Here is a 26730-nt window from a genome sequence, read left to right on the forward strand (position 1 = left end):
CTTAAGTGCAAAATTCTTGACAACTGTATGAGCCCCTTCCATCATTCAGTAGTGGATATTCTGGCCTTGTTTAATCTGGAAGTAGTTTATACAAGCAATGCAATATTCAATAATGATTTAATACAAAAAAAAGTTTAAATTGGTGTCCTATAAACAAAACTTGAATGCCGAATGTCTTTCAAAAAACAACATGTTTATTTTTCATTGGATAAGCTAATAACGCGCACCAAGAGTAGAACCAAACCTATATGTGACCTGAAAGACTGATAATAAACGCGGCTTTTTGAAAATATTGACAACGTGACGACAGTCGTTGCAGTGTATTTTCGTGAAGAAAGGGTTAAAAACACCCTGCTACGTGCTCGGGGGGCGTATGGAGGGGCGTATCTGGCCTGAACCAGAGCTGTGTGCTTCCGTGTTTACACACCCGCGAACAGGCGGCCGCTGGAACAGAAGTGAAGTGCACAGCAACCGGGAGAGAAGTGACACATAGGACACCGACTGAATGGTAAAAAGGAGGGAACGCGGGCTCCAAAATTGACTTTTACAGCGGAATGTTCACTCGAAGGGGTTATGGAGACGTCAAGAAATCTACACAGAAAGTTCTGGACCCAAAGAAGGATGTTATAACCCGCCTGAAGCATCTTCGGTCACTGTTAGGTGAGTGAGAAGCCTGCAAGCTTTGATGCTATGACACTGACAGCACCCTGACTAACCGCTAGCTAACCTAGCACGCTAGCGAGCTAGGTGTATGTATGTATGTGGCCTCAGTAGACCAATTAGCCAGCTAGCTACATGCAGTGGAAGACGACGTGCCTTTGTTTCACTGAATGAACCTGGATGTCGTCTTGATAATAAGGATACAAGCCCTGGCTGTTTGATTAAGAAACCCGAATGGATAGCGAAAGCAATATGTTGCTTATCATGTATCGTTAGCTGGTTGACTCGCGATGCTAGCTAGCTGGTATCAGGTGTCGTTCGGCTTTAATTGTTCAGCTGTGTAATGTTCTGTCTTAGCTTGCTAGCTGGCTAGGTAGCTAGCGTACTAGCTTTCCCAGGCAGCGACGAGGCAGCCTGCTGTTTGGCAAAATAGTTCACAGTGAAATGGACAGACAAATCACGATACCTATTGTGTCTAGTCCCTACCTGCTTCTTGAACTGTAGGAACGAGAAAAGCTGAGCTCTTTGCTTGGCGTGGAGACTTGACAGCAGCTGCAGCATTGTGTAGCCATCTAGCTGATGAATATCCCATATCATCCTTCGAAAATACAAAAAAAAAAAAGAAATTCTACTACGTGATCTGAGACATTCTTGACTTTTTGTTGTTTCTGCAATAGTAGACAGCAATGCAGGTTGCTAGTGCATCTCCTACATTGACTGGCTCTGAGAGCTACTGTAATATCAGTAATATATCTCTAATATCAAAGGTTGTTTGTACTTATAAGCCTAATTCTAAGTAAAATGGCTTACTACGAATACAAAGACGTTTGAGCATTATCTCCTCTGTATCAAAAAGAAGTTATTAGAAAACTGTTTTTCAAAATTGACCAAATTCTAAGAAAATGACACAGCCAATGTGCGATTTTGTGTAGCGTTAATATGCTAAGGGTCATGGTGGTCCATGTGCTCCAGAAATGTAATTTGCTACAGTGCTCAGGTTACTAACATGCAGGAATACTTCCTGTTCCAGTATCCTGATGAGACATATGACCACCAGTAAGCCAATATAGATCTACTACTTGATGAGCAAAACAGAATTGTTTGTTGCCACTCTCTTTCACACTTTCCCTGCAGACTATAGCTTGTCATGGAGTCAGTCTGTGCAGCCTTTCCAAGACAGTTAGTCCACAGTACGTTTTTTCAGTTATGTTAGCTTGGTGCCTAAGCTTGTCTGAGTTAAGGTGATTTTCATGTAAGCGTACATGCGATCACATCTTAATTCTAGCCCTGCACTGTTCTAAAACTCTTATGTTCATGCATAGTGTCACAGTGCTCTGGTGAAAATAAATTGATCTGCTTTGCTGAATACTACACCAGTGTCTGGCCCATGCACCACGGTTCTATGAAAGAGCCTGTGATATTTAGAAAGCTTGCAAAGCTTGACGTCAGACTTTGCACTGTTTTGTGTAGTGGCAGTACTGGCATAACCTTAACCTTAAATGACGCATGTTTTCCAAGAGACTTTGAAAGTCTGCAAAGCTCAGCATGTTTATTTTAGCGTCTTCTGCACAGCTATGCAAGCTTATCTGCTTATATATGTGTGTATTTAATCTGAAGTTCTAACATTTAATGAACTAGTTTTGGTACCATCAACAAGAGACACAGAAAATTAGCTATCATGGGACACAGTAGGAAAGATGGTAATTTTATTTTTGCAGGTTTAGCATTTTCTTGATTTCAGTGTGCTGATAGTTATTGTATTGACTGTGACTGTCACAGTCACTGTCGTATGTCATGGAGCCTGTACAGTGATTTCTGTTGTTAATGATAAGTTTGATAAGTTTGAGTGCACCTGTACTTAGGCATGTCACAATCATGAAAGGTTAGCTATTTATACAGTTCATTATTACATAAATAATTGACATTCACACGTGTCTGTTATGTTCATTTGATGCAACTAGTAAAGTCTAAATGTGATAATTTGACTTATTAGCTGTCTTTCTTAGCCAGCTGTTTACTTCACAGCTAACAGGTGAGGATACACTGCACTGTACTGTGTCTACCAAGTGTCTACAGTTGCACAGTCAACCAAAGCTTACATTTTTCTCTTGAGACTATGAAAATGTGAGTGAAAAAACTTGTTCTACAAGCGTACAGATAGCATTACCTATACTAGCTGTCAAGATAACAAACAAAAATTCCCACTAAATATGTTATATCTTTCCACACAGTTAAAAGATTAAACTTAAACGTTTGGCTCAAGCCATCTAATCCAAATGCATCCAGCTCACATTATGCTTGTTGTGCTACAATATGATTATGAAACCTAATGGAAAACCTGTGGAAAATAAATAACTAAAAATTCTGATTATCTTAAATAATTGTAATTAGACAATTATGTAATAATTGTGACAGACCTACGTGTTATGGTGGGTAGGCTCTATTTACAGTCTGTATTTACTGACAGAGTGGCATAGTGTTTGAACACATCCAAAGTCAGTATTCTCATCCATACTAACCTCCTGAAATGCTTAGCTCAGGATTATCCAAAGGGCCCTCAAGATAAACAGCTACAAAGTAACGTCTGGCAGTGTGGCAGTCTAATTGCTCAACCACCTCTATGAATATCCCTTCATAATGAAATACCAAAACTGTGATGTGCAACCTAATTTGTACTACAAGGCAGGAGGGATGATGTTTAAAATAGGTCTGATTCTTTGTGGAGCATTCTGAAATATTTGGCAGATCTACACGAATCTCTCTTTGAGCAAACAAGTAGCAACTATTGTTGAAAACGATGAATATTCAGGTAGCAAATTGTACCACTTATTACATGTTTTGAACCTCTCCAAGTCTGTGGAGTCAGTGTATCAGTGCCTTTGTTGCTCAGTCCGCTACTGGTTCAATGTCAAGACTACTGAGCAAAGGTCACAGACCAGTTGTTGTACAAAACTTCCCTGCATGCTCTTTTTATTCATATGGGTCTGTTTACTCTGTTAGGTTCTGTGTTTCACTGTCACACCAGCTTTAGAAAAGTGCTGTGTTTTCATAAAAGGAAGGATTTCCTCCCAATGGCTGCTTCCTGTACGGATAGGAAGTAAGGATGAGTGATGAGGGTGCTGGATGTTAGGGCCACCAAAACTCCTTTCTCTCTTTTTGCCTTTCATCTGTCATTTAGTGTCCTCACATCCCCTGTTCCTCTGCCTTTTTTGCCTGAATTCTAGTTTTATGACTATCCCTATTTGCTTTGCTTACTGATGGTCAGTTAAAGCTTAACTGGTTAACTTGATTAACATGAGTTTGTCTATTTTATCCTGTCTTACTGAACGTTTCTTTGATTATCATGGCTGCAGCGATATCCACAACACCGCAATGGTAGCACACAGACCACAGTGGTGTCACTAAAAAAACCTGGCATGTTTGCTAGAGATGGACTGATCAGCATTTTGTGAAGCCAATACTGGTTGACGGTTGTCGTTTAGCATGATCAACTGATGCTGATTTCAACTGGTGGTGGGGGAAGGACTTAACTACCCATGAAGTAGGCACAGTCTTACAGCTTCATGGCCAAATGATATTCGTCTTACAACAATTTCAGTTGTATTTACAGACAAACTTGGTGACAGTTCAAACTATAAAATGACTTTTCCAATGAACTCACAGGTAGGCAGCAGGCATAACGCAATCTCACAAACAACATGACTCAAGGCGTACCATGGAACATCAATGGCTCCATTAAAAGTAACATTTTGGCTTGCTGGCGCAGAAGTCTGTTCCTCCTCTTGTTCAAGATATTTCAAGTAATCCTAAACCATGTTGTTTAAAAGGTGCTGAGAGGTAGGCTCGAGCTTCAGCAAGAATAGAAAAGCCCTCAGTGCTCTGCCAGTAATTCAGGCCCTGTGCACTCCATGGAATGACTGCCTGAGGTAGTTCAACATTTGAAATGCCATCAGATTTGACTCGTTATTGTATAATTCCTGAATTATGAATAAACAAACTGGTGATCAACAGCCGTGATGGAGTATGTGCGGGATTAAGGAGGCCAATAATAAGCACATCATTTGTAAATGTAATAAACTGTACTCTTTTTGAAAATGAATATGATGTGATTACAAACATTTCGGGTTATTCATTTCACAAATAATGCACAGTTTTGTACCTTGGAGATATTAATGATCATGTTATGGATAATGACAAATATTTTACAAGAATAATTCTGATAGGCAGCAAAAAAGCAATAACATGAAATTGGTGTAAGATTGAACCTCCCTCTGTAGAACAGTGGGTGGAAATTGTAAGACAAATTTATATACTAGAAAAAATGACTTACCAGCTTTGAGTGAAAGAAAACGTATTTGTTAACAGGTGGCGAAAATGGACGACTTATGACACTGTAGAAATACATAGTGATAAATGGGCATAAATGCAAGGATACTACACCTTTAAATACACTCATTTGATAGGGATTTTATAACCACAGACCCTTTTTTCTTATTTTTTTCCTCCTCTTTTTGGTGTTGTTCTGCTTCTGACATTCCTTTATTGTATACATCTATCCACTTGTAAAAAAAACTCAATAAACACTTAAGTGTCAAAAAAAAAGAAATGCTGTCAGATTGTGGCTTTCCTGGTACTCTCCGTATCTCAGAGTACATATTAGAAAAGGAGTCCACTTGTCATCTGTGCTGTTTGGTAGCTTATTGTTGGTGTTGTGTTATTCATCTTCGCTAGTTCTGTTAGCCTCTTTTACTCACTGTGCTTGGTTGGATGATGTACACTCAAGTATTGTATCTGGTCAGTGATGTTAACCGTTTGCTTTCTTCACAAATCATGTTAGTTTCTCAAACTTTGCAAATAATATTGGCTTGGTGTGAGCCAGATGTTATAAAAACTGCTGGATGAATCGTTTTCTTTCAGCATGCATAGTGGAATTTCTGACTGATGTATAGGCGATCGTTCTGTCCTGTGTTCTCTTTTTCAGTGAGCACAGCTAAATTAATCACATTTTAGATGAGAAGGTGCATTATGAAAAATGAATAGTAACTTCTGGCTGTGCATTAAGGATTAAATGTACATGCCCATGCTAGATTTTGATTCCAGGGTCAAAAGCAGTGAGTTTGAGTTGGATAGCTGCTGTGTGTGCATATCATGCTTGGTTGGGCATGGCTAAGTTTGGTAATTACTAGAGCACCTGACCACACACAGCTTGTCTTTACCTCCCCCATCCTGCTACAGCAACAAGGACAACAATTAAAAGAGCATTTTAGTTCCAGTATACTGTTGAGTTGCATTGCAGCCCCATGTTGCTTTTGTTGGGACACATGTTGGTAGCGGACATCCTGCTGTCACTCCTGCCTTTTACTGTTCAGCACACTTTCCTATAGAAATTAGGATTTTGTTTTGATTATTTTATATTGTGCTGATCTAAATAGAGTATTTAATGTGTGTGTCTGCGGTAAATTAATCTTGTAATTGCTTTTGCATGAGGAATTGTTTTAACTAAGAGTTTCTCATCTTTACTGAATCTACTATTATAGTTTAACTAAATGTTGCTAATGTAGCTAATTGAACAGTGACCACACTGTTAGGAGTGATTTCTTTAAAGTTTAATTTTTTCTATATAGTGAAAGTTGGTTGCCTGTTTCCTTTCAGCTTATCTACAAACTGATATGTGTATTTTCATTATATTTGCATCCTTGTTTGAATGTCTGGCTTGTTGACGCAAATGATCAACTGGCCTGTTAGAAGAAGCAGGGCGTTCATTAACAATTGTTTGCGGGTGGAGCTGTGCAAGAAATGCTAGATATTATTTTAGCTCAAAGCTTTCTGCCAAGCATCATGTTTTCAGCTAGCGTCAAATCTTAAATGCCAAATTTTACAATAAGTATGAAATCACTATCATTTACACTGTTCTTAAGAAATAAGAAAAAAATGTTGTTTCTTGCCTTCGTTAATTGTTTTTTGTGTAGGCAGTAGACAGTCTTCACATCAAGGGTCTTGCAGCTAGAATGTCAGTGTAGTGTTTGGAGTCTTGAGCTCTTTTCATTGTTGAGCTGTGTATGATATTGCACTCTAGTCCTGTAAGAATATCTTTTCCAGTGATGATACTATACCCTTATTGTGGTTAGCTAGGAGCTGGTGCATTACAGGTTGGGTGGCATTCAAAAGCCATTAGGAGTGGTATGTCTTATGCTGTCGTGATGACAGCTTTTGTTATAATTTCACCGTGTTTGGAACAGGCAGAGCCGCAGTAGGAATAGGAGTGGCATATGGTGGTCAGACTTGTTCCTAAATAACTGTTTTGTGTGTAATGCCCACATTCAGCTTCCTTTACACTAGGGAACGTCAGTGTCTTGTGCCATTGAGATGGAGAATATATTGTTATTTTGGAGACTCTTACATGGGAAAGGTACAATTTCTCCCACATACTTGAAGGAGCATTTAGCCTTATCATTAACATTACGTGCTGTGTTAAATTGAGCAAAGTTAGGGTGGTTCACTTTACATTTTTCAGAAGGCTGAAAAACTGTGTTGCACTGTGCTGCGTTTTTTTTCCTAGGGAGGGGGGAACACTATGTTTTCTTTAAGGCCGCTTCTGGCTGCTTCTCCTTGTTCGTAATCAACAATAACACTCCAGGTTTAACTATTCTGTTAATTGTCAGGTTTACTCTGTGTGTTTGAATGGGGAAATCAGCAAACTTTCCTGGACAGCAGGACCGGAACTGAAGAACCCTAGTCTAGGAAGCTAGTTGTCTTGCATAGCTAGCTAGCTTACTGAGTGTGCCCCTTCAGAAAGTGATGTATTGCTTAGCAGGCATTGTAGGGCTAGAAAAACCGAGCTTTAACTGTAAATTGTGAGAGGGATGGGGATGCACTGATTACGAATTTTTTGACTGATTCCGCTTTCTTTCGAATTGGACAATTGCCAAATTGGCTGAATTTTTTTTTTTTAATTGGCCTTTTTTAAACCTAAAGCTCGCACTACATGGGGTAAATGAACATGTGAAACACTAGCACATTTCCAGCACTTATTATTAGCCAAACTTGCAATAGAATCAACATTTGCCTGGCATTTAAATATTTCAGTTTTAAATCAGTTGCCTATTTCAATAACATGAAGCACATAAAGTGCACAAAGTGCTTCATAATTGTGGTACAGGTGAAGTAGTAGCATTTGAATACAGTGCGAGTGCATTTACTTGGCCTATATTATTTATATCATAAAACTGCTAAACAGATCTGCCAAAATAAAAAACTAAAAATAAAGTGGTCGATTGCTGATTTTGTTTTGAGGAAAAAAAAATGCGGAAAAAAAAATTGCATCCCTAGTCATTATAGTTTTAATCCATTACTGCAACCACTAGTGTTTCATCCATTACAACTTGTCAGTCATACAACAAGCCAACACTCATGACAGGCTGCCTGACCTGTGCAATTTATCAGGCGTTCTGGGTTGAAAAAAGTCACATAAAACCTCAGGTGCCCTGCATGCAAAAATAGAGAGCATGAGGCGACTTTCCTGTTGAAAACAAATTGGGGGAAAAGTGCATCAGTCTGCAAACACTGTATGCAATATGACACTCCTTTTTCCATGTTACGCCACTTAATAGTGAAAAGTAACTGTACTCTGATATTGAGCTTGGCCAGTCTTTCTCTGTCCCTTTTCTCTGTTCACCTTGAGAGCGTGACTCATTCTAGTATAAGCATCTCCCACAATGCAAGATATTATACCACGTGTCAGCTGAATGGTTAGAGGAACAGTGATGACATGACCAGCTTCTGTGTATGAGAATGCATAGGAACCAGTTTCTTTAAATTATGTAGGGGGGAAAATCTTTAGAAAAGTATCACGTTGCTGATAAGTGTGAGCCAGTCATCAAAGCTGGAGCAGGACCTACAAAATGGTATTGAGAGAGCTTAGTTGTATCTGTTAGATTGCACAGTGACCTACTTCTGAGGAGTGGTGAAGAGTTGAATAGAGAGTGGGGCATCCTGACTCTCTTCTTTCACCCAAAGCATGCTGATGAGGCAGCTCAAAGTCACTTTATTGTTTGGGGCTTCAGTTTACTGCTTAGCCAAGGTATCACAGTGGTGTAAATGTGTGTAAGACATAATCAGCCTGTGAGTCCAGGAGAAAGGCAGTGACTTGCTGCACTACCTCTCTTTTTTACTCTCTGATGAGACCTTTTCGATATTAAGACTGTTACTAATGACCTAAGACTCAGACTTCTTTAGAAGAAAAACAAACAACAACCCCCTCGAAAAAAGCAGACTTTGGCTGAAATAATTGTTGGGCTGTAGGCTTATGTAAAACACTTACTTGCAAATATGAGCAAACTCACCACAATTTACTATACTCCTAAAGCCCAGTGTTTAAAATTTTGTTTTAATGTCTGTGTTTTATTCAGTAAACATGTATAAATTAATACATTTTATTAGTATAAATGCTCCAAAAAGTCAGGGCTACTGCCTGTTCAGAACTATGTGGGTGTGTCATATCACATAATGATTGACAGTGGCATATCACTTGCAACATAAACAACCTGATGACAGAGGCGGTGGTGGTGACACCACTAACAATGCTACAGACGGCACATGCAGCGGGCATGATTGTAGTTCAGCCCTACACTTTTGATTTTGAAGAACAAGTGGAACGTAACGTCACACAAAGTTAATGTATTTTTTTATCCCTACAGTTAAAGTGGACCTGTAGCTTTCAAGCCTTCATTAATGAAGTTAATCTCTTGTAATAGCATCCTGCAGCAGTTGGCTAATACAAGTAGAGGCAGTTCTAGCTACGCTACAAACAACGGTGTAATAAACCTTCACAACGAGTTTGGCTGGGATTTGGAGCAGCGGGAAAGCAGTCACTGTATGGAAGGAGAGGAATGCAAGTATGAATACATGTAACGTTGATTGGTACTTTGGTGAATCTGATGTCTCCTACACCACACTTAGTCCTGCCTAACTCAAATCGAACTGAAGAAAATGACAAAAAAAGATACAAAAAAAACTTTCAACAGAAAAGACCACCGTCATTCTTTTTCTGCGAGTTTATAGTAAAACATCACAAAAGCTGTAATGATAATTAGAAGAAAATCATGCAAACGAGTAGACAGGAGCTTTAAAACATTAAAAACCTGCTGGTCAGTTTTTTTTTCTCCATTTTCCTGTGGTGAAGCATAACATATATACTTATGGTGATTTCTGCATTAGAATACTGGCACCTCAAGCAGTTAATGGAGTACTCGAGTACCTGTGCATCTCTAGTATAGGCAACAGTTTTTGTTAGGGCTACACAATATTTTTATGTTAATCATTATTAAAATAACATGTTGTATGTTAGACGTTGATGAAATGAACATTAATGATATTCCATAAAGGAACTGGGTGTTTCCAAGAAACAAAATGAGTATCCATCAGCTGAGTTTAGCATCAGTTCCAGTGGTCTTTGATTATTGGCAATAGTGGTACAAGAAGGCTATTCATTGTGGAGAAAAGAGAAAACACAGGAGAGCATTGTGCTCTCTACATCTCAGACCTCACTCTCAGAGGATGCGCTACAGGGACAAAAAAACGTAGCATGCAGATAGACATTACTTTTGTAAATTAAAAAGCTAGTTGGTTCAATTTGCTAAAGAAGACTTTTTCTCCTGCACACAGGGTCTTTAAAGCACATGTCAACATGGTTTCAAATGTTTACATTTTTGTTTTCAGTAAAGAGATGACGTAAAAAGTGCTTACCAATCCTCTATTTGAGAAATAGATATGAATTAATGCAGTGTACTTGTAGATAAATGTTCCAAAAGTTCTGAGCTCCTGTCAGCTCACAGCTGCGTGGACGTGTCAGTTTGCAAAATGACTGAAGGTGGTGTCTTCCAGGTAACGCTCCAGTGGCAGTGGTGAGCGCCAATTGGTGTGGTTCAGTCCTACAAGTTTGAGCCTCCGCCGTAGAAAAACAGACCACTTTGCTCTTCTCGACTTGCTTCTGAACGGCGAGTAAAAAGTGCAGAACAGAGAACAAGCTGTCTAATCGTCATATTAGAGATCATGTTTTGCATATAATGTTGGAGAACTCAAGCTTTCATTGTACGACGAGTAGATCAGGGACATATTGTATCCGAAATTTGAACAGTCAGCCGCACTAACATTACATCTGTATTCTGTAACCTGTAGCTAGCTAAGTAACTTCTGGACCATGCTCCTGAAACAAAGGTCACACAGCCTCTCATTATGAGTCGGAATGGTCATATTTGAAGAAGCGGTGGAGAAGATTCATTTTGTTGTGTGCCATGCCTGTGAAGTACCACTGTACAAGTGTACAAGTGTAAAAGTGTAGATAAAATTCTGTGAGCCTTGATGTTAGGGCAGTAGCTAACATTAGCTTTTTTGGTCCTACACAGTTTCTCACTGCATTCAGCCACACCAGATCTCTCTGCTTGCCACTGGTTGATGTTTCACTATGGAAATGAAGAAACAGTACTGAACTTATTTGGGCCAGTAAACAATCTGATACACTGTTTGCTGTTGCTCAAAAAAGCGTTCATAAAACTAAAATATAGATGTTTGCTTATTATTGCTATCCAGAATGCAGCAGTCATCCATATAAGCTAGAAAGTTAGCTTGCTCATACACACTGAATTCTGTATTAATACACAAGATATTAAAAAGTGTTCCTTGTATGGACTATAGAACATAGTAAACATCCCAAAATATTATGAAACATGTAAGAACCAGGTTTTGTTTAAACCAACGGACTGACAACTATATGTTGCTCATACTAAAAAGTTGCTGAAAAGACTGGAATTCATAATGATGGACTGCTGAATGTTCAGTATTCTAGAAGTGACTTTATCAATGATTACAAGCCCAAGTTAAAAGAAATGGCATAACTAGGGCTAGCTTTGACTCGTGTACATCAGTAGCTCTTGAAAGCCATGTCCACCATGTTTTCTCACCACATTGCATCACACTTTTTCCCAGAGAACATCACTTGTGGATGTTTACTTTTGACATGTCGTTGGAGACCTCTCCAACAAAAAGTGGTGGTCCTGAACACCACTATTTTTAGCTGCACGCTTTATTTTTTTAGTAGGCCTATTTGGCGGAACGAATTACCTATTGCGGCCTCATGCGTACAGTTCACAGAACATTCCCCAGCTTCAGTGATAAACCCATCTATTCAGTTAAGAACCGTTTTATTTTGTTTGTTTTGTTTTGTTTTTTAATAAAGGAAATCAAATTAAAGTAATGTTACTGTTTGCAACCAATAGCATTGGGTCAACAGTTGTTAATTTGAGAGGTTAATGATAAGTCATTTAAACCTCTCATTTGAAGTTGTTCTATTACATATCTTATTAAAATGAGTGTTGACTAATGCAGTACACTAGATCAAGTTTAGTCACTTCAGGGTAATAACAGTACCAAATGATCAGAATAGTGTGTTTGAATTACATGCTCTCTGACATCACCTTTTCACCTCTTTTAGCCTAATAATTCTGACTGATTTACTGCCATTGCCATTCTCACTCAGGTTTGTTCTGAGGGGTTTTGTTGGAGGAAATAGTGCTTACAGACAGTTGCTGAGCAATGATTGGTTAAGAAGCAAATGCAAATGGCCATTTAATAAGATTAAAGACTGTATTCCTTATCATGTGGTCTGTTGCTGCTAGTGACTGCATCGAAGTCAAACAGTGTTTTTTTCATATTTATACCCATTTTTTGTTGCAGTGTAAATCCTTGAGTCTAGTTCAATTCAGACTTTTTGCGATTCAGTAGTTTCATCCATTCAGTATCTATTATGTTTCTGTTCATAGACCAGTGTTTTAAAGTGGAATGTAGACAGAGTTCCTACACTCAGCATGATACCACTGATTCATTAAGTGAGGTATTTGAGGGTGACTTGAGAAGTCAAGGATGCTGCTTGCTGCTGAGCCATTAAACGCTGCCAAGCTACCAGGCTTATCTGCTCTGAGCACTGAGAGGGAAAGTTTCAGCTGTGTCAAATTGACACCTCCTGCCTGGCAGACCACAACTCTTGCTGGTAAATATGAACAGCGACTGTGCTAAACTCCTCAAAGATAACACATGACCTCTTTGTCTTCAGACTTAACTGCAGGTCAGTGTGTCTTTAGTTACTTTAATAATTACCTTGGAAGAAGGAAACAATCCCCTAGGTGCTCTCACCGGCAATTTTTACTGCATCATCAGCAGCACCTAAGATCACATGTTACACTACCAAAGAGTGAAAGCTGCTTTAATACATATATATATATGTATATATATATATGTATATATATATATGTATATGTGGAGACTTACCTTATTCTTAGTTTGACTTTGGACTACTTTTAAATTTTTTCCCTATTTAACCTGATACTGCACTCGTTTACTCATTCACAAAAATGCTGGAATACCAGCATCCGATATCACCTGATGCCATGTGACATAAGCCTGGTGTATGCTGTCGCGCTAATGAACAAGCGACTCAAGCTAGCAGTGAACAAAGGTCTGCTCACATGGCAAAATGTTATTGACACCATGGCAGTTGGAACGCAAAGTTGCAGGTCACTTTAAACATTCTACCTTGGTATATTCCCACCAGAAATACACTGTGCAAGTTTAACCTGTTAGTGATTTTAAATTATCTTTGTAAAATAGCCTTTCAAGAGACCGTATTATTCTACACAAGTACATCAACACCTGGATTAAGTTTCAGTGCACAGTGTGGCACAAGTTTGCAAAGCTGCTGTGGGACAGTTCCTCAGCATTTTTGCTCAGTACTCACATACACGCTGTGTTGTTTTGAACGAAATAGCTTTATTGATAATTATCAGTAGACTGAGCTGTCTTTAGGGCTGTGTGCTATTCATGGGATGATCATAGCATGGGAGACTAGGGTTTGATTCTCCTTTCAGACAGGAATACACTTTGTCCACATGTACAGTCCTTTTGTCTTTCATATTATGCTGCTGTGGAAAAACAAGGCTCTTTAAAATGCTGACATTGATAAAGAGACAGTGATGAGGAATGTAGTACTTAAATAAAATTTAAAAAAATATTCCCTACAGTACACAAGAAATGACTGACATTTTTCCTTGTGTTCCTTTAGTGAAAAACAGGCATTGATTGATTGTTTTGAAATAGATATTTCACTATTATAATCGGACTGTACTTTTTACATTTTAATTCCACCAGGCAACATTGTTTACTTCCATGTTTGCAAATCTCATTGCATACAAATCGTAGGCTTCATCCACACACAATGGTCTGTTCAAACGTAAAGCGTGAGTCACCAAAGAACCAGATTCGTAAATCGCAGAGTGTGTGCCTGGCTTCAGAAGACATTTAACTACAGCTCAACCAGCCAAACAGAAAACTGCAGCAAGGCACAATGTGATCTCCTCCGATTAGCCCTGTATGTCTTTCCTGCTGTCACTGTGCTGAAGAGATTGTTACTGAATGAGACAGATGAGGAACGGGGATCAAGCCTAAGAAACATACTTTACTTACAGCTGTACAGAAGCGCTTTTCTGACATAGGACAAAACCCACTTTTCTCCACTGCAGCGCTACTCAATCCAAGGTAACTAATGTAACATAGCTAGCTAATGCACTTAATTTAAAATAAGCTAGATTTTAAGGTTATGGTACATTGCACTCTTTTACTAAAAAGTTTACTTGTACTTGATCTGAAAACGAATAGTATTGACTACATTATCAAACAATTACTGCTTAGTTATGTGAGTACTATTAACTATAACTTCTATTACTCTTCTAGGCCTTAGTAGATAGCCTGCAGGCATGGCCTTCAAGCACCCCAGTAATGTCTCTGAAAGAATGACATCAGACACATGCCTGCTAACTCAACCTGTGGCCATCATCATGACTTATGTAATTTCTTAGAATCCTTCTGATTTGGGTTAAGAGCCATTTTCCTGGTAGCTGCTTGTTGGCTGATGGCAAAATTGCAGTATTGCTTCTTGTTTCAAGATCAGGTCACTGGTGAATCGAGCATTTAACCTGGATTTCTTTTCAAAACAGTCCTCCGAAAAGGCACCAAACAAACTCATAGAATATTCTTAGATTTTTCCTTTTTTTCAGTCACATGATTGTCAATAACTAACACTAGAAGAGTGTTGCTAACTCTTAATAAAGTGTGTGATGATAAACAGGAAACAAAAAATGTTTTGCTGAAATAAAGATACTAAAACAGCTAGCTAACTGTTAGTTAGCTAGTACTATATTGTTGATGTCAGTTACCTGTAGTATGGTAAGCATGGTGCTAGAACCTTGTTAAGTGTTTTCAATGTTCTTTGCAATTACTCAACAGTAAGAATGTAATGATTTCAATACAGTACAATAAAACTGAAAAAATGAATGTTAAACAGTGTATGGAAATTGTAAAACTGTATTATTGATACGCCCCTTGAGTCGCCTAGTTTTTTGTAAATGACAACAGTTATCAAAGCTAGGCGTCTGGATGCATCCTGTCAGAATAAAGTGAGCAAAGAGGGGAAAGTGTAACATACCCACATTTGAGAACTAATGAGGCAAGCCACTCTGTGTAGTCCTGACCCCCAAAACTTCATAATATGTGTAGCATTAGACCCATGCTCTACCTTCATTTGATTTAGACTGCTGGGAAAGTTAACCCCTTACTCAAATCTGCCCTTATGAAAGAAGAGGAATGAGAGAGTTTGCTTTCGTTCCAGAATGCAGCTTGACCTATGAATGGCTTGACCTGTGAATGTTCTGCAGTGTTATGCATGCTTGTTTCCACAGTTTTTTTTTTTTTTTGGCCACTTAGAAAATTACTTCATATTGTAGTGATGCATCAGTGTTGAAGTAAAGTTGACTGCGGTCACCAGTAGACTACACTGTCATTAGCATTTTTATGGTTGTTTTACGAAAGTCTCTATGATTCAAAATGATGTGTTTCTCCCATGTTAATGTGTCTGAATATCAGCGAGCATGTTTTCTCTCTCACTGCCCCACACTGAATATTTTATATGCCTTTTGGCTCACAGTTGTCATGTTTTTCTCACTTGCTGTTCCCAAACAACACCTTAACAGCTGCCACAGAAGATGTGCTCAAATCCTCAGGAAACAACTAGTTATCAGCCCTTTCCTCTGTTTTTTTGCTAACAAAAGTACATAAAGGACAGTACTTGCGCCTAGCTTATAGCTAGAGGTGCCTGATAGGAATCGACCAGGTTTTATGTCTGATGTTCATTGAAATTTTGTAAACATTATTAAATTCACTTTTCAACACTAGGTTAAGAAGGGCCCTACGATTTCTGTGATGCAGAAAACATGGACAGCATTGCGGAACTGAAATTTATTTCAGATATAAACACAGAAATGCACAGAATTTGGGGGATATTATCATTAGCAATATATAATATATATTATTACAACATTTCTGAACATTTTAAACATTCTGTGATGTTCACGTTTATTGCTCTTTTAGCAAGAGTTGTTTCTGTGTACGTCACAGCATGCACAGCAGTATAGAAAGGTGGGTTAGCCAGTTGCTGGTGGGATTTAGCTAGTAATAGTAAGACAAGACCACAGACGAACACAACTTCTGCCTTTTTTTTTATTTATTTTTTTTGCCTTTCTTCAGCCTAGTGGTCATTCCTCTGACCGACTAAACATTTATAATATAAGCAAATAGTAAATAATAAGTAAATAATAGTGGACAAGCCTGTTAGCCTCTTACCTGTTAGGTAGGCATTACCTACCCTGCCATGGAAGGTTGACTCCAGTATCAGGCCTGGCAGTGTGCTTGATGTAATTCTAAGCAGATAAGCATGAATCTGTATCACTGAGCAGTGTTTCAGTAGCTCAAACCACACGATTACTAGATGCTCAACAAAGTGTGATTTCCCACTTTTGCCAATGTGCCACAGAGATACCTCTTAGCACATCATGGTTGGATGGAAAGTGAGAAACTGTTTAGCTTAGTGTTCATGAAACTTTAGTAAAGTTTAGTTTAGTTTAGTGGAAAAACAATGAAAGATAATATTTCGCTGAAACTTGCTAACAGTTCTATGTTTAAGTGAAAGTTATTCATTTAATTTTGCTAGAACAGATGAGTAAATTCGGCAATTGACGAAAATGATAAACACGCTGACTTAAAAATTACATTGCTATTGTTAATCACAGTTATTGTAACTAGAAGTTCAATGTTATTAGAAAACCCATATCAATACTGGGTATTGGCAAATATCCAGAAGTGAGTACTTGGTCTGGGTTTGAGTCTGGAAAAAAATATTACTAGTAGATCCCTATTTAAATTGTAAGAGTGGCAGTTTTTTTTCCTTTGTCTTGCAGTATTTGCCTGTTGTTCAGTCTAAAGCATTTGGTTAAATAAACATATTCAAATTTGTGAATGGTTACCATGCTTTTACGTGTATTTGCGGACTGCTTTCTGTAGGTAGTCTTTGAGTCTACATTTAGATTATGTGAGTGGTGAATGGGGATGTGACTGATTTTTGCCTTCATTCATGTAATAGGATTTCTCATTTCTAGTTCATTTTTGGTTCTTAAAAATGAAGGTGTTGTAACAAGGTGGAGTTTTTGTTGGTGCAGTGTCAGCAGTGTTTGGCTAAAACTTGCTGCAGAACAGGTTTTTGTTTACTTTGTATTGGTACAGCAACCATGTGACGTCAAAGCCTACTTGCTTGCTAACACTTACTGCAGGATAGCTGTGTAGATGTATTAAATTCACTGCATCACAGACAGTATGTTCAGTTTTAATATAATATATGATCATGCTGATAAATCTTAAGTTTCGCAGTCTTTTCATATTCACGGTCAGAAAGTATATATTCCTAAATAGGTGGTGTGTCTTTGCAGCACCAAACTGAGGGTATCAGACCTCCCCAGATGGTTCTACCGTTATCTCTCCTGTTAGTTCCTCTCTCTGTCTGTCTGCGCACTCTCTCTCCATCTGTGACACCATGCAGATTGGCTTGACAGGTCATGCTTCTTGTTTGAGGGATGTACAGAGCAGCTTGACAAGCTCTGATGGGCTTATGACATGAATCCCACTTGAGAGATCTGATCCCGTCATCTTTAGTCTGACTGCTTGCCACACATACAAACACACATGCACGTTATTGGTGTTATGTTTACAGATGCTGGCAAAATAATTGCATTATTATTTTTTCTTCCCCAGTGTATTTAAACAAGCCCCCTAAATTTCGTAGTCTTACTGTTACTGATTTAACACCATCTCCAATAGTAAATACATCAGTTAAGATTTCAATGTTCAATATGCAAATATACATTATACAGATATACATTATACATATCATAAACCCACCTGAGCTTGTTGAGCTGTCAAGCTGATTGGAAACATTTACTGAAACTGAAACCAGACAGTGCAGGAACAGAATTGTGTAGACAATGCAGGAAACTGCTTGCTACTGGTCATTCATTAGCATTTAGCTTGATAAACAAAAGTTTGTTTCCTGTTGAAGTGATGAAAACAGGTGCACAGAACTGGTTTCATAAAGGTGGTAAAAGTGTCTGTTATTTAAATGACGTGGTATATTCATCAAAACAAACAAAAAGGTTTTTAAGGAAGTTGTTGGGTTACAGAATTACATAGATCACCGTGATATTAATGCGCATTTTATGCATGCGGTCGAGTTATTTGAAGATCAGGCAGTCATGCAGTCCCTCCTCGTGAGTTGAGTACATCAAGGCTCGATAATAAAATGGAAACCTCAAACGATAAGACTTTATTCATGGGATGATCATAGCATGGGAGACTAAGGTTTGATTCTCCTTTCAGACAGGAATACACTTGTCCACAAAAGTACTGTCCTTTTGTCTTTCATATTAAGCTGCTGTGGATAAAAATGTCTGCTTAAAATGTAGATGTAGAGAAAGAGAGTGTGATGAGGAATGTAGTACTTAAAAATGAATAAAATTAAAATTTAATTCAATTAAAGGTATTCCCTACAGTACGCAATTTTCCCTTGTGTTTCTTCAGTAAGCAACAGACATTGATTGTTTCTAAATAGATAATTCACTATTATCATAGGACTGTACTTTTTACATTTTAATTCCACCAGGCAACATTGTTTACTTCCATGTTTGCCAATCTCATTGCATTTAATAAAGGCTCATCGGTCCAAATTATGGTTCTTCTAATTGAAAACTCACTATTTTAAGCCACTTCAGGGAGATTGTATTAATATGCCAAAAGACTGAAAAATATCAAGATATAATTTTTTGACCATATCACTCAATTACCCAGGTACTCAGTATGCGGGTTTGGCTTTGTATTCCACCATACTGAATTTGACATTAAACAGTGACTGTGATGTTAAAGTGTGGAATGTCCGCTTTAGTTCAAGAGTATCAATACTGAGTGTCCTATATACAGCTCACATCTCATTCTTGGTTGGAAATTCTTTGCTGTCGATGACTGCCTGATATCTGAGACCAATAGACATCACCAACTGCTGGATAATTTCCTTTGTAAAACTCTCTCAGGCCTGTAAAACATCCATTTTCAGTTCCTGCTTGTCTCAGCTCTGCCTCTTACTTTCTTATCTTATCTTCAGTAAGTGAAATGCATGCTTAGTGAGGTTTAGTCTTGATTGACTTGGCCAGTCAAGAAACATAATCAACATTTGCTTAATATTACGTTTAGGAGCATTATCCTTCTGCAGAATGAAGCAGCACAACTACATGTAAGGCATTTGGTTGAATCTGATTAGTTTAAATGCTCACAGTTAATTCAGAATACATTCTGCTCTGGCCATCAAGAGTCACATCCTTAAAGACGATGAAGCCACTTCCACTAGTATCACTGGTACCACAAGCCTATCCCCATACCACATGTGGTTTGCTTTGGATGAGCAGTTCCTTTTTTTTTTCTCCACGCTTTCCTTGTTCAGTCTTTCTGCTGCAGGTTAATTTTTGTCTCATCTGTCCATAAAACTTTGTTCTCTAAGGCTTTTATGTACTTTTTAGTGAACTGTAACCTGGCCTTTCTGTTCCTGAGGCTTACCAGTGACCTGCATGTTGTTGTAAACCTACTTGAGATTATCCTGTTGTATTCTTCTGATTCTGTTCTAAAATATGATCTTTTTTTCTTTCATTGTCCGCCTAGTTGTCTGTTATTGCTTATCTGATTTTTGTTGCATTCTCAACTGTTCTTTCATTCTTTTCTTAACAGTGTACCAAACTGGTATTTTTTGGCTTATTGACTTGTTATTGATTTTGTTATGATTGTTAAATATCATGATGGCCTTCTTTACTGACATTGACTTTTTTTTTATATACACTAGGGGAGCACTGATATGGGAAATGTGCCAATGTAGATATACAATGTTTTCCGTGTGCAAATCTGCTGATGCCAATAACCATGAACATTATCACATGCAGAAATTTGGACTAGATCCACCCAGTTTAGCATGACAGGGAAATGTAAAAATCGAACCTGTTCTGTACTGTTTTAAGCTGTAGCCTGCTGGCTAAGCTAACACGAGTGCACATTGCCTCTTACTGCTGTACAGTTTCGGTTCCAGTGAACCAATGGTTGAAAATACCTGTTTAAGGGGTAAAGACTCAGAGAGCACAAATTCAAGTGACTGATGTTGAAGTGACAGAAATTTATAAAATAGAGTTGTTCTCTTGTGATGTGAGCTGAACTCTAATGCGGTAAGCTAATGCTAGTGTAGTTAGCTGGCTACAGGTTCAACCCACCACAGAACAGGCTCAGTTTCAGTAACTAATGATCAAATAACAACCGTTCAGGGATAAAGAATCTGAGAACGAGCTGAAAGACTGGTTTCGGAGTGACAGATATAATCAAATGTATTTCATGGTTGGTGCTGTGCTTGTAGCTATTAGGCTGTTAGTAGTTAGTCACTCATTTGTGTAGTTTTCTTCAGTAATTCCTGGTTCTGATTTAGTAGTACAACAGATGGAAAAAGATATCGTAACCAGTCTCACAAGTCCACACCAGCGCAGAATAGCACAGTACGGCCCTGAGGATCCATTTGGCTCGACAGTGGAAAGGAAGCCAAAGAGTCAGGTTTTTCTTGGATATGCATCTTTCATAAAATGAGTAGTTTAATGTCTGCACAAGGCCTGTGTTACTTACCTACAGACAAATGGACATCTCCATTTGCATCATGATAAACCTTGTTATTCCAGTTAGCTGACTGCTTACTGACAGCAGTCATTCATAGAAGTATCATAATGTCTGGGACTGCATTAAAATTTGATCATCAGAGGAGCGGACACTTCCTCTCACGTTACAGTGTTATTGGAGTTGACCGAATTGAAAATGTAATGTTAAAAATATCTTGTCAGCCAGAATCCCTGCTGAAGCTTTCAGTGTACATTTAGCTTTATGGGAACTAGAAAAGATGTGTCCTGGCTTTGATACAGTTTATACAAGGGCAGTGTAACTCACAGATGGATCCTCTTCAACACAGGATGTCACTGGTATCTCTCTCTCTCTCTCTCTTTCTCTCTCTCCATACATACACAAATTATATCTCACATTCCCTCCCTCCCTGAGGATGTGTCTGCTGCTAGACTCTTCTTTTGATGAGTCAACATGTTTTCCAGGAAGAGCTCTAACACAATGAAGAGTGCTGAAAAGCAGAGCGTATGAGACACTCTAAGAGCTCCACCCATAGTATTATTACTGCTCCCATGTGTGTTGGTTGGTGGGCAGAGGTTTCACTTCTGTATTATACCACATATCAAATTCATTGGCATTTCAAAATATTTCTCTTGGCCTAATCAATGCATACACTGTAGAGACATGATAAAATTTTTTAACTTACTGCTTAAAAACATGGCAGTCTTCAAATTGCTATTTTTAAAATGTATGACAAATCTGCATATATAAATATATAAATATTGCAAAAATTGAAACCGTGTAATGGGATGTAACGAAAACAACAAAATTCGAACATCTGACTGGTGCTATAACACCTTTCAGAGGGTGGCAGTGCGTAATGTTTGTTTGTTTGTTTGTTTAAGTGTGAGCTGAGTCTGTTGTCATTTGGAAGCTGCTAAAATTAACAGCTGGGAAGCAAGATGGCTGATGATCCTGTTAGGCCACTTTAGGCTTGGACTTTAGTAGTTGCGTACACTTAACAAAATAGACAATTAAATTGTTTATTGCAATTATTTGTATTTCAATTATTTGTCAGCTAGGATTTCAGTATATTGTGACTCTTTATAACACAGTGTTTTCAGTTGTTTAAGGTTTTTGGCTTTAAGGTCAAGTTTTTTTTTTTTTTATTTGAGTTTAAGTGATCTTAATTTTATTGGAATAGCTACTCAAAATGCTACATGAAATGGTCTTCAAATAGAAATTTATTAATTGAAGTAAATGCACTGTTTTCAATATTTGGTAAGTAATCCATTGGAAAGAGAATGCAAGTGGCATAGAAGGTCTTATTGACTGTGGACAGAGAGGGGGTGGGGGCTCATGCTGTGCTGTATTTAAGCACCAGTACAAAGTCAATAGTGTCAGGCCTGAGAGGCTGTTCAGGTCTTCAAGTGTGAGGCCTACTGTTGACTGTACACTACTGTACTAAGATACCTCTGGTACTGTTCCTCAGTATTACCATATGCCCCTAGAGAGATGTTGCTGCTGCTCCTGAGTATCTTGATTCTAGAATTCTAAAGAGATTTACAGAGACGCCCCAACTGCGGTTGTAACTGCAGTTCAGTTTGGGGCTAAATGTACCAGATGTAATCTAGCTTGTGGGTAACTGTTGTGAGCTACTAATGTCATATAATACAAGTGACAATCTGGTGTTAATTAGAACACATAATTTAGCATAAACATGTTTAAAAAGGGTGAACATCTTTTGCAGTTTAGAAGGTTTCTAATCACTTCATTATTTTTGAACAATAAAAAAAGTGTTAGTAAAAGAAAGCTGAGGAACACTGAAATCCTACAGTAAGATTATATTCATTTAGTGCGAAATGAAACGTAACATGAGGCGTTACATCTTTTCCTGTAACCTTGAAGGCTGATTAAGCAGTGGTGTCAGTAGAAGAGACTTAATGTGAATGAGTGGAAACCAAGAATTTTGCTTTTGGCAAATATGCTTGTGTTTGCTAATTACTATAGTTTAAACCTATTATTGTTTGGAATATATCCAAGTCCTTTCCAATATGTCTTTGATGTTTAACATCTTAATAATTTTCTCAAGCATTTGTTTGGCAAACTGGCAATCCTCAGCACGTATATGCTCTAAAAGGACTAGGCCTTTTCTGGGTGCTGCTTTTGTACCAAATCATAATTACAATTATCTGTTGGCATCACCTGTTTCACATCACATAATTATTTATTTTACCTCATTAATAGCCCTAAATTGACCCTCTCCCAACTTTTTTTGGGATGTGTTAAAAGTTCCATACTGACCCAACTTTTTTCTGATTTATGGTTGTATTAGTCCATGATTTGCTCAATGCCTCAGCATGTTTATACGTTTATCCAGCGGTGGTCGAATGATAGCTGGCTCAGAGAAACATTCCAGCATAATATTTCAACCATCAAATCTATTCCTCCTAATTATCTGTCATCCAGTCCCAGTGCTATTAGAAATCAGGCCACCGCCGCTGCTGCAAATTGGCTCCAAATGCCAGTATTTCCCCAGAGCTGTTTACTGGTAGATTCCAGCTCCTGCCTGATCTCAGTACATTTGCAGAAGGTGTTAAGCTTTAAGCTACAACAGAAGTAAAGGCGTAATTACACGTTTAGCATGTGACCGCCCCCTCATTTGCCTGTCCTTAGCATAGAGAGCTGCAGTGTTAAAGGATTAGAACCAAATGAAGGATTGATTGTTGAAAAGGCATATAATTAATCTGTTAAATGCAACCGCAGTTGTCCTCAGTGTCAGGCTTTTGCTACCAGTATACTGTAGATTTTATTTAACACCTCCTTCGATGCAGAATGGTTAGCTATATGATTAACTTTAGAAGACTCACACACCATTGGCAGCTGTGTTGTTCAAATTGGCTGCCATTATCAGTGACTGATACACAGACTAGCCAGTACAGCTATGGTGTAGCACCATATGCCTACAAACTGTGAAACATGACATATAAGAACTACATCAGATAAGACTTAGGGCTATCACGATCATGAAATTTTAGCTGACAGTTGTCATATAAATCTCTGCTTCCTTGCTCTGCCTGCTCAGTAACTAACACTAGTTGTATTGTCAAATACACTACACTGTTTTGTCTGCAAAGTCAGACAAAGCTGTTAGTCCTTTGAGTAAAAATATCACCAAAAAAATAATAATTTTGTCAGCATACATGCTGAAAATGTTAGAATTAGCTATGTAGCTAACAAATAAACAAACATTGTTCGACGCTGCCCTCTGCTTGTTAGAGCATGAAAAATTATGAAAATTAATGACTAAAATAATGTGATCAATAATGTGAGTCATCTCAAATAATTGTGATTAGATGATTATGTAATCATTTTGTTAGGTTTAGTAAGAGTAAGAGTTAAACATTGTTAAAGACCTTACAGTCCATACATGGAAACTAAGCTGCAGAAACAGCCTGTTTTAAATACATTGTTTTTGAGATGTCATGAAAATCAGTAGGTTTGAATATATCCACCTATTCAGACCACAGCAGTTTAACCCTGCACATTCAGACTGCGGCAGTACAGCCCTGCCCATTCACATTTAAGTTATAAGGAGTGCTTCAGCCCTGTTTTTTGAATGAGGAACAATACAGGGTAGTCAATCAGAGCAGACATCATTTACGTATAGCAATCTTGAAGGCACATGAACAAAAAACAGCCCGTTTAATTCTATTGAATAAAGAGCGGTTGGAAATAGTCATGCAAAAATGAATGATGGCCTTGTGTTATGCATAAAACCAGGCAAATGTTATCAGTGGACCCCAGGGGAAAAATTTTAAATACAAGAAAAATGCAGAATATGGGCCCTTAAATCTATTTACAGTTGTTTTTTGCTTAATGAAGTGAACTTTAGAGCACACTTTATGTAGAGTAGGTTAATTATTGTAGCCAATTATTAGGGCCATCATTCATTTTTGCATGACTATTTCCAACCGCTCTTTATCCAATAGAATTAAACGGGCTGTTTTTTGTTCATGTGCCTTGAAAACAAGATAAAGTAATGTTGATCTTTCTGAATCATGAAGGATACCTGCCAGATGGTGACTTGGACTAGACAAGTAGATGCATACCTTGAGACTTTGTGATCATGCTTTGCAGTGTTAGATGTTTAAACATTTGACATTCACACCCATCATGGGTTGTGTCCTGTTGAGTCCACAGCTCACCACTCCCTTCAGTTTCAAACAAGCTGTAACCCATTGTACTCTGTGACAGGGCATGTTTGGACATCTTTTATTTCTGTGAATAGTTGCCTTTGCTTGAGATGGGATAATGAATGGCCAACACCTAAATATGCCCTGACAGTGTGGTTAAAGGAAGCTGATATACAAAATTGGATACTACAATAAAAATATGCTGTGCACTTGACATGTATTCCAAATATTTGACCTGTTACTTTACTTAAAATGCTATATTTTAGCCAAGAAGTCATCTCATGTCCAAAATGTTCTACATAAATTCATGATGTGTACATCATTGCTGGTGACAATGTCCATTGAACCACACAATTACTCAATATTTTTTGATGGATTTACTCTGTATTTCTTTGTATCTTTTCAGATAATAGTGAGAGGAGTGAACTGAAGACATTTTTTGAAGCCAACTGCTCACAGATTTATTTTATCTTCTATGAAAATTTCATTACACTGGAAAGTAACTTAAAGCAAAAAGGTAAGTTCTGCATTAATGTCTTCTGAATTTGACCATGTGCTTTTAAAAGCCCAACAGCAACATAGTGTAAATTAGACCTGTAATTTTTAGCATCTTCAATATCATGTTGCAATGCTGTAAGGGTTATATCTGTGCAGTAGCATCAGATCAGGCCAACAGCACCAATCTGCCCAGTGACAGCTGCTTAAAGCCAGACCACCGGGACACATGAAGACAAAGTCCAGTGATTATGGAGCAATTCAGTTGGCCTTCAGTTGACAAAAGGACTAACAATAAGCCTAACTCTCAGTTGACTATAAAATCTTAAAATGTAACAAAGTCCACTATGGTGTGAAATCACCTGTGTAGGATAATAGACCACTGAAGCACAGAATTCTGGAATCTAACAGTGGCTTATATGATCAAGCACTTGAATACTACTTGCAATACATTTTCAGTTTATAAATGACTAGGACACCACTTTGACCATGCATCTGACTCGTCCCTGTTGTTTAATGCATGCAATGTGTGATGCGCACTGTGCTCCTGCGTTTGCCCAGGCTCACCCCACTGCTCCCTCTAAATAACAAGGTGACAGCCTGTATGTCTGGTGCATTTAAACATGGCTGTTATGAGCTGTTGAATTATTAAAGCTGGTGCTCTCCCCTGTCAGTAAGAGCTCAGTTATGACATAACAGTCAGGGATTATGCTCTGCCTGGCTCTAGGCCATATGCTCCCTCATTTGAAGTTAATAAGGCTTTTGTTTTTGGTAAGCCATCTCATTACAGAGCAACATAGTTTTACTTTGCAGCCCACAGTGAAAGAACATTGTTAAAAAGTATTTATATACCAAAATACAATGCAATGTGGATTGCAGTACAAGTTTTGTAATGCAAACCTCTTGACCAGGCGTTTCATTTTAAGACCACATGTTTTTTGAAATATCAACAATGTTGGATTTTTGTGAGCATTTCCTCAACAGTGAAGCTGTTCTGGTTATGGAGAGCCCGTGTCTAGAACTGTTTGGTGATTACCCTGCTCAAATACACCTACTAATCCTGTCAATAGATGACTTGAACCAGGAGTGTTTGAGCAGGGAAATCAGCAAACTGTGCTGGACACCAGCCCTCCAGGACAGACGTTGAAGAACCCTGACCTAGATGTAATGTAATGTAATAATGCTGCTTTTTGCAGTGTATCATTGCAAGGCCAATGAATGTAGTCACTATAATAACATTAAACAATTTGAAAATGTACGC

General features: G+C 38.1%; 1 protein-coding gene across 2 annotated transcripts in view; it reads left to right on the forward strand.

Moving 5' to 3' along the window:
• Positions 1–437: 437 nt before the first annotated feature.
• The window catches only part of ralgapa2 (Ral GTPase activating protein catalytic subunit alpha 2), a 125167-nt gene continuing 98874 nt past the window's right edge, over positions 438–26730 (forward strand). For both annotated transcript variants that reach the window (XM_036593302.1, XM_036593303.1), the window contains exons 1-2: positions 438–660; positions 25381–25491. In XM_036593302.1, coding sequence (XP_036449195.1) covers positions 555–660; positions 25381–25491 — 217 coding nt within the window. In that variant the 5' untranslated portion in view covers positions 438–554. The remainder of the gene's footprint in view (positions 661–25380; positions 25492–26730) is intronic.

The sequence above is a fragment of the Colossoma macropomum genome, unplaced genomic scaffold (assembly GCF_904425465.1).
Source record: "Colossoma macropomum unplaced genomic scaffold, Colossoma_macropomum, whole genome shotgun sequence".
NCBI classification, from domain to species: Eukaryota; Metazoa; Chordata; class Actinopteri; order Characiformes; family Serrasalmidae; genus Colossoma; species Colossoma macropomum.